General features: G+C 39.0%; 1 protein-coding gene across 9 annotated transcripts in view; it reads right to left on the bottom strand.

Annotated features, from left to right (window-relative positions):
- Window positions 1-15,256, bottom strand: part of APBB2 (amyloid beta precursor protein binding family B member 2) — a 110,601-nt gene that overhangs the window by 22,314 nt on the left and 73,031 nt on the right. The window contains exon 1 of one of the 9 annotated variants that reach the window (XM_066317088.1): window positions 3,909-4,112. The exons of the other annotated variants lie outside the window; for them this stretch is intronic. Coding sequence (XP_066173185.1) covers window positions 3,909-3,952 — 44 coding nt within the window. The 5' untranslated portion in view covers window positions 3,953-4,112. Of the gene's footprint in view, window positions 1-3,908; window positions 4,113-15,256 lie in introns of those variants that run through there. 9 annotated transcript variants of the gene reach the window in all.

Raw genomic sequence — 15,256 nt, 5'->3', positions numbered from 1 at the left:
GAAACCTGACAGGTTGTGTTTTTGTCACCTCCAGAAAGGTATTTCAGGACCAAGGTGATGTTCCCATGCTTGGATGATGATTAAGCCTGGGACAGTGTTCAGAGTTTCATTCCCTGTACCTGGCAGAGGTCTACAACCCAACCATTTTTGTTACTGATGCATTCAGCTAACTTTGTGAAGACACAGTTAACACTTCACACCTCTTCATTCCTGTAGCTTCCCCTGGAGCCTGGCACACTGCAACTTCCTCAGTTGCCTTTTTAAGCAGATCAGAAAAAAGAAAAAAAAAAAAAAGGAAAAAAGAAAAAAAAAAAAGAAAAAAAAAGAAAAAAAAAAAGAAAAGAAAAAAAAGAAAAAAAAAAAAAAAAGAAAAGAAAAAAAAAAGAAAAGAAAAGGCTGCCATGTGTTAACTACACCATAAGGAAGTATAAATGTCTGCCCTGCCACTTTCATGGTCTTTCAACATTTTCACATGGGACAACAGCCACCAGCAGCAGCCCTGATCATCTCTCTTCCTAAGAGATAACCACCAGCTGAAATGTCTTCACTGTCAATTACTGTAGAGTTTTAATGGAGTAAAACATATTTAACTTGATTAAAAATTACAATGCATTGCATGAGCCTTTCATCTTTACTTAGTTACAAGTATTTGCCTGAGCACATCCTCTCATCCACCAGAGAACCTATTCTGGTTCTCTAATTTGTCATTACAAAGTCTAGTAGCACTTAATGCAACAAAATCCCTTTGTAAAATGTAGTTACACCTCAACAATGCAACATGGAAAAATAAAGGAAACAACCTTCATTTCAGTACATTTGAAAGTTTCCTGTTGCTTAGAGAATTATTATGTCTTTCACTTTTGTATGCCATTAGACAAATAGTTTCTTTTAACAGAAGGAAAATAGCTGTGGCTTATAATTTTTCTAAGGTTTTGGTAGCTTTTTAGCAGGTTTTGTTTTGTTTGTTTGTTTGTGTGGGGTTTTTGTGGGTTTTGTTGTTTTTTTTGTTTTTTGTTGTTTTGGGGTTTTTTTTTAGTTGGTTTGATTTTTGGCTTTTTGTTTGTTTGTTTTAAGTAATCCTTAAGCCTTTTGTCTCCCAACAAGTATTGAACCTGCAGACTGGTCTTGAGTTTCTGGGTCCCTGCCACCACCAGGATGGAGACTGAGTAGAATTACAACTAATGCTTTCTGCATGAATCCCCTGTTCATTGTGGGCCAGATTGTGCCATCAATTTTTAAGCAATTCTCCACTGGTAGCAAAGAAGAGCTCTGCTTAAAAATTAATGGCTTGATCTAGCATTCTGTTGCTAATTATATATTATGAAGACTACTATAATCTAATCAGATTCTATTTTTAAAATAAAAAGAAAATACGAGGCGCCCTGACAAATCCACATTTTGTAAAGACTAAATTGTACTCTCAAAACCAGAAGAGTTTGTTTTAGAGAACAGACTTTCTGAATCAGTAAGCCCCACTTACTAGGGCTTTTGGTATTTTGTCAGGTATCAGTGTGACATCTAGCACCCAAACTACAAAAGTTTCATAGTTTGGTATCTGACAGCCAAGCCAGATCCTTGTTATTCTCCACAAATAAGTAATTTCAGGTCATTTTACCATTCCTTCAGGATTTTCCTCATCTGCACACACTCAGTTACTGAAAGCCTGAGATTAAAGAGTGGGTGCACTTAGAACCCCCTGAAGCACATGGCCACCCCAGGTGCCTCCTGTCCCCATGTAAACCAGAGACACCTTTCATAAAACACTGCAGGTCATTTCCCTCTCAGGAGAACATGCTGGCTTTTTAGGGAAAACAAACACATTTCTGGAAGCATGAAAAGAATGTTGAACAGTTGGCTACCTTTCCCCCAGATCACTAGAGCACCATTTAAGATGGACTGGTTGGGTATTGCCAGGCAACCAGCAATAGCACAAGAGGACACTGTCTAAAGCTGCTCCAGGGGAGGTTTAGGTTGGACATTTAGGAAGAAGTTCTTTACAGAAAGGGTGACTGGGCATTGGAATGGGCTGCCCAGGGTGGTGGTGCAGTCTCCATCCCTGGAGGTGTTTAAGAAAAGACTGGACGGGGCAAAATGAAACAGAACACTTTTTAGTGACTCAATATCCCTGATTTAGAACTGTTAAATTTCGGGGTTCGACCTATATTAACTTTATCCAGAGAATAAACTTATCTCAGCTATCTTAAACTAAGTTAAAGCAAAGTCCACATTCTAAAACAAATTCAAGTTTTACAGTGCAGTTGAATCAGTACTACCACTCTAATATCAACTGTATCAGAACTTCATCCACTATAAAACTTTTACTTCATGGCATGAAATACGGGAAATTGTGAAGGATGAACCAGAAAGCCTTGCTGAATTCCCAACAGACTGCTACAATACAAGAAATACCACAGACCTTCAATACACACCTTGATTATCTAAAATACTAATTCAAATGGTTTACTCTCCATCTGTATTGCTGATCTTTGTTTAAAATGTCTTCATAGATAGGATTTATGTATATACACCCACTTGTAAAAGGGAAAACTAACCCATACTTAAAAAAACTTAAAACTTAGAAAAACCCCTTAAAAATTATAGCAGGTGTTATATAAGAAAACCTCAGTGGTTTTCCCTTTCTCTCTTTTAAATCCTTATAAAAATAAACAGACCACTTTTGACTGAGAAATGCCCCAGGGCTAAATAATGTTCTTTTCCTCACTCACAAGTTGTTATAATTACCACAAAGCAACAGCTACAGGAACATAATTAAAGCAATAGTTTTAAAGGATGAAACAGATCATGTACTCCCCTCATAGACTCAGCTATTTTCCTTTAAGAAAGCAAAAATTACTGCCCAGAACAGGGACAGCAGTGAGGTTCCATAACACATGAGAAACCTAAAAGAGTGAAGCTGCTGAGTTTAAAGAAAAAGATAAATGTGCTTGTCTCTCTTCCTTCCCCATGCACCCAGCATAATAAGGATTCAAAGCTATGTATCAATTAACAAATCAATGAAATTTCTCCTGCTACAATTTCTTTATAAATTCAGATACGATTAAGCAAGCACTGAGACCTTAAGGCAATAGATTACATTTAATCATGAAGTTTCCTCTTCTGTCAAAAGAGCTGCTAAGCACTTCAACTAAATATATTCAACATGCATGTAATACCCACATACTGTTCAATACTTTAGCCATTAAATACGTTCACATCTTTTGAAGATTTATTCAGACTGTTCAATCTTCATTGTCAATTATGGGCTGAGAAAAGACTGTCCAGCAAGAAGTTAGCTGGGAATTAGACACAGATAATTATACAGGTGGTATGTGCTGGGAGTGAAAACACACAGAGCTTTCTTTGCTTTAGCAAATGAGGTTTCTGCTATTCTTAACTACAGCGTCTTTTCATACATTAACATGGCATTATCAGGAAAAACAAATTGTGATCAGCCTCCACAGAACCAGGCTGGTCAGTATGCAGTCAGTAACCACAGCCAGTTTAGGAATATGTAATTCTGAGCTGAACACAGTCCCCCAAACAGATTAATAAAGAGGATCCATTAGTTAGCTTACTGCTCAAATGAGCAACATCTAAAGGGATAAAGGAGAAGGAGAACAGCATCAAATCCTTACCGCTCAGCACACAGTCCCACATTTCTGCTACAGTGCTCTCCTGAAGGTTGTTAAGTGTCAGCTCTTGCAGAAAAGAAATCTGACTTGCCTTTGTCACATTAGGAGCTGTAATTTCCCTTGCAGGCATCCACACAGTAGCTTTAGACTAACAGACCATAGCTTTGAAAATAGAGCTCGAGACAAAGGCTACACTAATGCAATACTGTTTTCTGGGAGGGGGAGGAAGGGGGAAGGGCTTAGGTTTTTTTTCTTGTCACTTTTAAAGTTTCTTACCTTTTCTGTTGCAGCAGACAGGAATTAAATGCCAAGCACGTCATACAAAACACCCAAGCCAATGCTCTGCCTGGTCCCCGTCTCCGTTAGTGTGTGTGCAGGCATCAGATGATGCAAGTGGACTTGATGCAGCCGCGTACTTGTACTTCAGCGACGGGGGCCAAATACCCCTGAGAACAGCAGCTCATTCATTTTGCATGGCGCTGAAGCACACCGTGTCAGCTCCCAGTCTCCCCGTGGATTGTGCCCGCCCGTGTTTGGTGTCCCCAGCTGGGAGCGAGGGGTGCCTCTCCCTGGAAGGTCCTGTCTGCGGCAGGGCTGTGCCTGCCTTTCCCTCCCATCCCTCCCATCCCCTGCCCGCTCCCTGCGCTCTGACCCGCACAAGAGGCGCCTCTCCTCCCCCGTCACCGATCTTCACTGCTACGCATTGTGTTTCTAGCCAGTAAACTTCAAAGACTAATCTTTTGTGACAGAACTAATCTTTCGGGGAAAGCTGAAGTGCACACGGAGTCTGCCCCTCTCGATTTTCCAAAACCAAAAGCGTTCACAAGGTATCTCTGTACTGAATGCAACAGAGAGAGACGGTCTCCTTAAAAAGGCAACCAAGATTTACAGCTAAATCAAAAAATTCGGACACATTTACTTCAATGAAATTACATCTGCTTATGCTGGAAGTGAGATTTATCCTTGAGCTGTAAAAACAAACACACCATATAATTTGATTTTCCAGAACTGGTACATGCAGTAATAGTAAATCCAATTTAGAGGTGTTGCTTCCACTAAAGCTTCCTGGAGCTCTAGTTTTTATCAAAACTCGCCATCAAATGTGCTCAATCAGCAACAAAGAATTGCTTCTCGCAGGGACTGCACTTAAAATGGATCAGGGCTTAAGCCCCATTCCAGGTTATTCAGCTTTCACAGCTACCTGCAACATTGCACATCACTCCTCAATGCAGAGGGAAGACTAGAGGGAGGCAAACTCTGACCGAGGAACAACCCCAAGTTTGTAAGGACATTGGTCAGCACCCTGCAAGCCACTCTTCTCCACCCAAGAGAATTTCTCTTTTAAATGTGCCAGCAGAGATGTCTATGGGATCACACCTGCTGTCTCCAAGGAAAATGAGCCCACGTGAAAATGTCCAACAACAAGTCTCTTTAAATCACCTGAGCCCAACCTGAGTGAAAGTAGACCAAGGAACATGATCGTGGATATTTCCACCAGCAGAGCTGAGAGGCTGAAAAGCAGTTAAGGACAATTTTCTGGCAGTCGCTTCTTTCAGCCACACAGATGCATAAGGAGCAGGATGTTTTTTTCACCCCCTAAATATACCCTGAGAGTCTAGTGGAATTCCTTCCTTCCTTTCCTCCAGCTTATCAACAACAAGGTTTGGCAGGACCAGTTATGCTCAAACAACAACCTGTGCCATCCCAAAAGCTTTCCACTGATTTCCAGGATGTAACAGAAGGGAATTTAATAAACAAATCTGCCTAAGATAGAGCAGCTCCAGCTGCTCCTTGGATGTGCTGAATGTTCAGTGCTAAGAATTCAAAGAAATGTAATAATTTTTGCATTGTCCAAGTAACTTCTCGAAAATCTTGACACAAGTGTGGAATTCACTTCTGGGGAAAGTAAAGATAATTTTGTGGACAAACAAAGTGGCACCTGAAACTCGTTAGTGTGGTAAAATAGAAATGCATTAAATTTATAATCCAGGTTCCAATAAGCATTCAATGTAACTTCTTCACATTTGAAAATGAAGACACAATTAATTTGATAACTATAAACTATTACAATAACCCTTTTCATTGCTGTTGTCCTCCTTTAGTCTTGGTAAGTAGAATACAAGAGCGTGTGTTAGCCTTCCAGTTGGCAAACAACAGCACTCATGAGGACAATGCCAGACTTTTACTTAGAAGGCTTCTACGGAGAGAAGCCAGATTTTTCCATTTTAATATGCTGAATCAGTTTGTAAGAGAGAACTGCTCTTCTCTCATCCACCTTCAAAGAGAGAAAAAGAAATTCAGCAAAACTTTATAAATCTGTAAAAAAAGTATAACTAAAACTAAATCTCAGTTTTCAAGTTATTAATTAGTTGGCTTTTCAAAAAGTGAACTGGGGTTAAATTCTAACAAAATTTGATGTTTTGTTAGATGCCACACTTACTGCTTGTGCACCTGTCAGTAACAATACTGGTAGATACAAACGTGTTTCAAGGAATAACTTGCCCTGGTTTCAGCATTTTGTCTTCCCTTGCCCCACATCCTCTGTTCCTCCAAGTTTGTTACTTCTAGTTGCTATGCATGAAAAGGGCAACAGATTTACCTCTGCCACCAGATATAGCAAAATCTCCCAGGGCTTGACCTGCAGGCAGTTTCTGAAAATCAAAAACAATCTGAGCCAAATCTCTTCCCATTTGTGCACAATTTGCTTAATAACTACAACTGTGTTGTCATGGCAAAACTTAGCTTTACCAAGTCTCAATCACACCAAAAAAAAAAGTGAATTCAAACATGAATTCGAAATTTTAGGCACAGGCTTCAGGGTAATGGTGGTGGTATCGGGTGTCTGATTGCTTCCAGTTTACTTGGCCAAATACCTTTATTCTGAAAACAAAAGGCAAACCTCACACAGAAGTCTTCTTTCATGAATTGTATTGTAAAGAATAATCATCAATAAGCTTTGAGACCAGTCCTGGAAGTCCCAGATCACTCCACTGGATGCCAAGTTTGGCTGACAAGCTTTCCCTAGCAACAACTGCTACTGAAAACACAGTGAAAAAATTTCCAGGGCAAACACTACAGTGAGTCCCATTTCCCACTGCCAGCCAGGCACTGTGAACTTACAGCCAAATTCCTTGGCAGGAAGGATCTTTGCACTGCAGGCTGCAAAAGAAGTAAGTTTACAGCAAGTAATGGGTCAAATTTACACTGAAAAAACCATCACAAGCAGCCAGCCCTGGCAAGGTGAAAACAGCCCAGGGGAGCTCTTAGCTCATGAAGAGCTGACAAAATCCAACTCTTGCATTGCCAAAAGTGCCAAATCAAGGTAGAAGGGGTGTTTTGGGGCGTGCCTGGTGTACAAATAACACCTGTGTTCTAGGCTCTCCCAGCTATGCTGTGCTGCCCTCTCATGGGTCCACACCGGGGTCTATTTGCCAAGCTGCTGTGTTCCTCACTGGGGATGAGGTTCAGCCAAGCTCATAATGAGGGAATGGGCATTAACACTGCAAAGAATCTGGGCACATCTCCATGCACTTGGTAGCAATGACGTGCCCAATTCTCAGGTTAAACTGCCACTAAACAGCAGGGCACCTGAGATAATGAAATTAGCTCATCCTCTAGACACGGGTGGGATCATGTTCTCCCTAAACTGATAAAATATTCCCATTGCACGGCCAGAATCTGCATCTCACAGTGAATACCAAGTATCTCTTCACACACTGCCCATGTAATATTAGCAGAGCTATAGATGGGCTGAAGAAACAAAACCACCTCCAGTGTCTGGATGGATCTCTCCTCATACTCACCCTGAGCATGTGGCAAGGACTGGATCCGAGGGTTTTACACACACAAAATTTTGAGGGATAAAGAAAATGAGTTTGAGTATGGGACTTCGATTCAGGTTGCAGTTTGTTTAAGTTTGAGCAAAAGGAAAATTTTATTATAGCAACATATTCATACTGTGAGGCCAAGAGTGTATTTTAGTCGGTCCTAGCAGCTGCCCTCACACTGCTGGCTCACAACTGTACCCTTGCAGTCCTACACTTGAGGTAAAAGCTTAAGCAGGTTTGCATCCCAGCTCATTCTACTGCAGCATTCAAAAGCTCCACCTCTGCCCACAGAAGAGAAACAAATGCCCGTCAAACTAGCCCTGCCTTTTGCTGTTCTGAAGCATCCATCCTATCCCTGACACAAAACATTTTGACACTTCCAGGAAACAAAAAATTAGTCCTTCCTGCAAACCTCAGAGCACTACAATATTCTTTAGTCTTTAACAACCTAGAAGCTTCAAACCTCCCCTCATCGTGATCATCTACTTCCATCACAAATTATCATGCAGTAACAGCAGTGCCAATCTTCTAATTTATCTGAAATTTCCTATTATTTTCAAGAAGAGAAAAGAGAAAAGAAAGTGAGAGGCAAAAGAGGAAGCATTTCAGAATGTTTAAATCCTGGATTCAGGAAGGTATATGTGGATCTCCATGCAAATCACAAAATGGGTTTCCAAAAGCCATGGATGGATGAAGAAAATTTTAAATACTACCTTGCATCCTAAAGGCTCCAAAGTGACAAAATGAATATGGCATTTGTGAATTCCTGAGTTGGCAATACTCCAGAAGAGCTTTGTCTTTTTTTACATGAAGGCCCTTGAAGCCATGTATGTACTTCATAAATAAACAGAGGGCAAGAACAATTGCTCAGTTTGCTTTGTCTAATTCATCTCATTATATTCCTGATGGTGCTTGAGTAAAAGCAGAGATGAAAAGCTATTTCTCTAAATAAATACACACAAGTATCCTCCAAAGAGAAAAGAAAAAAAAATTGAATCTTTCTCAGTAATTTATTTTTTTGTGGGGGTGGGTACTATCAATCTTAAACACGTATCTACGTTGTTGGAGATACATATATGATGTTTCTTTAGGTTCTTCAGACACTGCCAAAAAGGAACAGGCAGAAAATAAACTTCTTAGTTTATGAAGGAAGACTGATGAAACACAACTGCAAAGCAAATGCATTTCAATACACCCTTAGCAAACTGAACTACACTTGTGATAACTTGCCAAAGGAGGACCTTCACTGCTCTGATATTGTCTGCACAAGGGGACCCAGGAGGGCCCTTGCCATCTGAGCTACTAAAAAATAATTCTGCAATCTACACTACCTCTTTCTGCATCCTGTTGGCAAATACAGCATCATGACAAACACTGCTGTGTCAGTACGAGGTACCCCAGAACACAGCTGACTTTCACAGGATCTCAAGTGGAAAAATTCACTTTACTGATGTGAAACATAGGATCAGGAGAATACTACATCAAATATTGAAGACAGCCACATTGCAGACCTTTAATTCTTTCATACTCTTTTAAGAACCATAGTAGGCTCCTTACTTTTCCTCCTGCTATTTTGTGCTTGTATGAGAACCTTAGGCCTGCTAAAGAAGTAACATCCTGATGCTCCCAGAGGTACTACATTGATTTTGCTGACCAGTAATCAGGTCTTTGAGGTCCACCTCTGTAAGTTATGGACTAACTCAACTTGTGGTGAAGGTAATAAAAAACTTCCCATCAATTATAACGGGAATTTGGCACAACTCAGGGGGCACAAGTCTACATGCAGCCAACTTTGAAATTAATCAAGGTGGGAAGAGAGGAACTTCAAACAATGAAATACTGAAAGAGATAATTGAGTTCTACATTTAATGCATTAATTCAGATTAGAAATTGAAATAATTTTTACAGGATTAAGATGACTAGCATTTGTGTGAAGATGACTGCCATCAGAAGAGGTATAATGCACACTATTTTTTCAATGTCACTAGGCACAAATTTATTTAAAAAAATACAGATGCTAATGTAACAATTTCTAAATACAAACCCAAGTCAGTCAGTAAATAAATCCCTAAACGTTTAAGACACTTGAATTATCTGTTGACAAAAAACTTTTCATTTGCTCAAATTAGTGTTTAAATTTCTGCTAGTCAATCTGCACATATCAAAGAGGCTTCAGCAGGCAATCTACCTCCATTGCCAGAGGCCAAACTGTGCTGAATATCCCTGATAAACAAAGGCCCTTTTCCCTGGTGGAGCCAGCGTTAGGAAAGAAGCCAACACACTATTCTCAGAATTAAGATCCTGAAGTGAAAATGCTTTCTAAATACATGGAATGGATAAGACAGTATATGCTACGATTTACATAAAAATGCACTGCGTATACAATATTTGAATTGCAATCATCTAGCAGCAAATGTGAAAAACCATCCAGAGGTAGATGTGACACTTAAATAACTGAAGTGCTAAATTACTAGCAAGAGAATCCTCTTATACTTTAGAGGCACATTTCAAATTATTATATAAGTGCAGGTAGTCGAGTTTGTGACTGTGCATAGAGAGAGACAGGTCAAAGCCTGTACCTTGTTTTACTATTGCATAGAGCAAATGCCAGAAGGCATTCAGTGGTCTGCAAAGGCACAGACATGTCACAAATCCTCCTGATACCAGGAAAACACTCATACAAACATCAGAAGTGTTTTTATGTAGGTGGATACAAATATTTACACAGTAAAGGTGTATCTAGAAACATCCTGTTCTCTCTCTAACCCACCAGTACAATACTGGCATAAGATGTTTGGACAGAAAGAAAGGCTACACAGGTCACTTTCTGTCTGTACTTTTGCTTTTTTAATTTGCTAAATTAGAAAGTTGTGACTGCCTTATATTTTATTAACTAGCCTAACAGTGAGATAATAGAATTAAATACTTTCTGCTGCACAAAGTATTTTGTTTGTCTCCATTATTTTTTCTGAAATTGTTTGCCTAGTAACAGTTTTTACTTACAAAACTCAAAGTTTTGCTTACAATAGAAAACAATAAGCCAAGTAATTGCATGTCTTACAAAAGGTTGACATTTTCAAGTGAACCACTACACAAAGAGAAAAGTCTTTTACTGCTCATACAAATATACTACAAACAAAGTCGCAGAGAGCTTTATGGACTTCTAGCCAGCAAGTATTCTTGGCACAATTTTTCATAAAACATTGCTCTTTTCTTTAATGGCCTATGCTTTCTGTGGTTTTTTATATGTTCACCTTAATACTAACTGAACAGCTTCAATATACATTAGACTAACAAAGTGAAATAACTAGTGGACTAATTTGCCTTTCTCCCATCTGCTACAGAGACCTTAGACTAGAAAAGGTCTTGTGATGAGAACAAAAGAATACAAAAATGTTGCTATTGAGTTTTTTTTTGTTCTGTTTTTAAGAAAAGTGTTATTTAATTACTTGACAACCATTTATTCCATAGGTGGCTCCCTCTATATGCAGTCCCTATGCTGATATAGCCTCTGAGAGATGTGTAATTAAGAGCAACTTCAGCACTGCTGAAGATAAAGAAGGTGAATGAAAGGCAGGGACCTTCCATTGACTCCAACTGGTTTGGGAAGGAAGATTTTGTTTTTGTTTGCTATTTTTTGTTTGCACAGTCTCTTTGGAGAGGAATCAACAGAAGGTGTATGCTCCCAAGTGATGACCACACAAAGTAAACACGGTAAGTTTAAACCATCTTTGGCTGAGGTAAGATCAAAGCTTCTAGGTGTTGAAATCTAGGCGGGTTGTAGAGAGTCTGGGAGTAAGATGGATGCTCTCTGTTGGCAGCTACAGAGTGGACAGCAGCTGCTTTTTGCATAACTGTTTTGCCATGGAGCTGAAGCAGCAGTTACAGAAATCAGACTGGACACAGCATCTGCTTGATTGACTTGCAGTAAAAAGAATAGAAGAACTCATAAGGTTTTCACCCCGAGCTGGCAGTCAGCAGCTCTCCCAAGCCACAGACACTTTCACAGACATCTTAGCTGTTCTCGAGGGACCTCTGTGATAGCCACTTAAATTTATGGATTCCTCTAGCTGTATCCTAAAGTGTTTGAGTTTAATAGCTAAAATAACAGGGAATGTGCGCAGATTTTCTAGCACAAATCCATCTAAAGGCTTTAAGCCAGGGACTCAGTCAATATGCCACCTTACTGTGACAGCCTGACTATATCACAGTGCTTATTTGGAGTCCACATCTAGATATATCATTTGTCTTTACTGAAACTTTTACAGTTGAATAATTTCGAGTGCTATTTTAAAAGGTACAGGATGGAGATCAAGAGGCATATCTTTCCAGAAAGAGTGACTAGACTTTGGAATAGACTGCCCAGGGAGGTGGTAGGGTCACCATCCCTGGAGGTGTCCAAGAAGACGTGGCACTTGGTGTCATGGTCTAGTTCACAGGGTGGAGGTTGCTCTAAGGTTGGACTCAATGACCTCAGAGATCTTTTACAACCTAATTGATTCTGTGTTTCTATGTATTAATTTTTCATCTCATTAGTGAGATTACTCAGAAAGGATAGAGGATGCTGCCCCAATTGAAGCCAGCAGCAACAGAAAACCATTGGTGCAAAACTACAGGTGTTTTAAATTATATAATATTTCAAGTTATTTAAATTATATAATATTTCAAGTTAATACCAGCCTATTTCAATGCATCTTTAGCCTACTGTGTCTTTCACATTAAATCCCAAAGCTAAAATAAACCAGTTCAATGAAACAAAGTATGAATGCACACATGCAGCTTTTTGCACTCACTTGACCATATTTGCTTTAAAACCCATTAATTCTGTAAGCCTGACTGGATTACTCCTTTTACAGCTGCATTGTTTCATTACTCCCTCCTAGAATACACTGCACCTCCAAACAATAATGCCAGAATTTATGGATATAAATGGGAAGATTAGCATAAATAACTACCTAAGCTATTTCTTAGTGAGAAGGGAAAATGCTACCAAAACATACAGAAAGGGATCTTCAAATGCAGCTGGCTTAGGGAATAAGAAAAAGCAAAAGATAACTGTAAAAACCCAGCTAAGAAGAGAGGTCAGAAAAGCCAGTAAAATCCTTTTTCTCCAGTGTAATCCTTCACCTATGCCCTATTTAAGTGATTCCTTACAGTATGTTTTGTCCTTATCCCAAGGTTACAGGGACCGAAGGGAATAGGCAATATTGATTAATGGTGTTTCAGAGATTGAAGAGCTCAGCTGAAATTACACATTCTTTGAGAGGTGTTATCTTTTCAGAAGAGCAGGTGAAAATGCCATTTCAGTTTTAATTTATTTTATTTTCTGCTTTTCTTGACCGTGTTGCTAATGCAGAAGAGAAAGTTTATTCTACTTTATCTTGTGCAGAGAACACAAGCTGAGAAAACCACATTGCTGAGCTGGAAACTGCACTGCAGCTCTTTCCATGTATACATTAGCACACAGTCCTTTACATCTTGGTAAAATCACCTATTGCTACTGAGGTGAGAAATACTAAGGCCATTTTTGCAAAAGCAACTTTCCCTGATGATGGGTTTGCCACCACCACAAAAAAACCAGCAAGATAAGATTGAGAGAGAAGCAAAAGCAAATCTAAACTTAAAAGTTACAAAGACAAATTTATTGACACACAGTAAAAGAAAAAAATGAGAACCAAAATGAAACTTCTAAAACACTCCTCCTCTTCTCAAGTGTTTACTTTCCTACAAACAACATGAAGAGACAAAACTTGTGATTTTTAATCAATTTCACTATTTAAAAATAATCTTTCATTAGTTCTTTAGGAGAAAAGTGTCTCTTAGAGCTTCTACAGAATTTCTCTACTAACAACATAAAATAGTTCTCTTGTAGGTCTTAATTTTCACAGCTGCCTAAGAAACCTGCTTCTGTGAAGTCCTCCCTATTAGCAACTTTCTTAATACTACATATGGGTTATGTTTGCTTATTTTAAGGTACCATTTAAAGATGCCTCTTCTAATATAAAACGAAAGTCTCCTTCTATTTCTAGAAGTCATTTTCATCTCAAGGAACAGAGGCCTCCCTTATCCCTGGGAGCAAAGGGTTCTTAAAAATAGCTACGAATAGGAAAGTTCTGAAATTGAATTCCTTATGATGGAAAAACCCAAATTCCAATAAAAGTGGCTAAGAACATTAATGTCCTAGCAAATGAAATATTAAAGCAGGTTTTGACTTTGTGTTTAATACTTGAACACAATATATATTAAAATTTAATAAACAATTTCTTGCTGTTCCTTACAGCAGCTGGTCAAGAAATGTCATGCTCGCTAGAAACATGAAATGTTCACTTTGAACAGAGAAAAGCCTACTCCCACTACTGACAGTAGAAACATGAGAAAAAATTAGTTTATTTTCTCTGCCAGTTTCTCCATATTGTCAGCATCATGTATAAGACTTCCTTTCAGGAAAACAGTTGAGAAAGTGGCTACTTCTTATTATCAAAAGGAAGAACTGGGTTTGAGGGATTTTGTTGCATGTATTTTTAAAACTGGACATGCACTTCTCCCACATATTCCATATCTAAACATTTTTTTTTCTTAATAGAGACATAAGTTTCTGCAAAAGTCTTGGAAGAACTGTGATTCATCTTTGGCCCCCAGACATGGCACGAAAAAGGGCAGGAGTGGGATCAGAGATTTTCTGCCTTGCATGTAGCTTTTGGTAGATGATGTGGTGCGCCACAGCAGGTCAGAGCAGACAGAGTGACCTGTGCACACACAACCTTTCCCAACAAATCCTGCCCTATTTATCTAGAAGAGTCTGCTATTGTCTCCCACCCCCAGATACATCTCACCAAAAGCACACAATGTTATTGGTGCCACATGATTGCAAAAGGTACATTTCTCTTAAATGTCTCCTAAAAACATCCATGACCAGTTCTGTCTTTAGGAAAAGCGGGTACCCAGCCTGAAGAAATATCATTCATTATCTTACTTTATAAAGAACATAATGGAATGATTTTATTTCACAAAGAAATGCAAGTATTTGGGAAAAGAACTGTAAATGCTTTAAAAAAATTAATGAAAATCAAAGCTGGCACCCTTTACTCTGTAAAGCTGTGTTACATTTAAGTGCTCCTTAAAACGCTCTATTTATTTTCTGACCGAAGCAAGGTACTACAAAAACTGACTTGAAGGGAAATGTGTAATGCACCCATTTTCTAGTGCAAACAAAGAACTCTAATGGTTTATTCATTAAAACCTTTTTACTTCCCAGCATTTCAAACTGAATTTGTCCCTTTTATATCTCTTAAAAATCTGTACCCATGGAAGTGAAAAACAGTTAACCCATGCCCAGCCTACTATCAGTCATTTATAAAAGTAAAAAAATTAGAAACCTTTAGTCACCTAAAAAATTAATCACCTTTCCTTTTAGAAATTTAGCCATTGGCAATCAGAAACCTCGAGGCAGATAAAACAAGTCTCATAAAATCTTTTACCAGGAAAGATTTTTCATATTTGAAATTACATCTCCTATCAAAAGTTGGAGATAAAAAAACCCAGACCCCCACTATTGCAAATATCTTGACAGTCATAGAATGGCTTGGGTTGGAAGGGACCTCAAAGATCATCTAGTTCCAACTCCCCTGCTTTAGGCAGGGACACCTTTCATCAGACCAGGTTGCTTGGAGCTCCATCCAATCTGGCCTTGAACCCTCCCAGGGATGGTGCATCCACAGCTTCTCTGGGCAGCCTGTTCCAGTGCCTCACCACCCTCATAGTAAAGAATTTCTTCCTGAGATGTAATCTAAACCTACT

The sequence above is a fragment of the Sylvia atricapilla genome, chromosome 4, assembly GCF_009819655.1.
Source record: "Sylvia atricapilla isolate bSylAtr1 chromosome 4, bSylAtr1.pri, whole genome shotgun sequence".
NCBI lineage: Eukaryota > Metazoa > Chordata > Aves > Passeriformes > Sylviidae > Sylvia > Sylvia atricapilla.
This window is presented reverse-complemented; position numbering and strand designations above follow the sequence as displayed.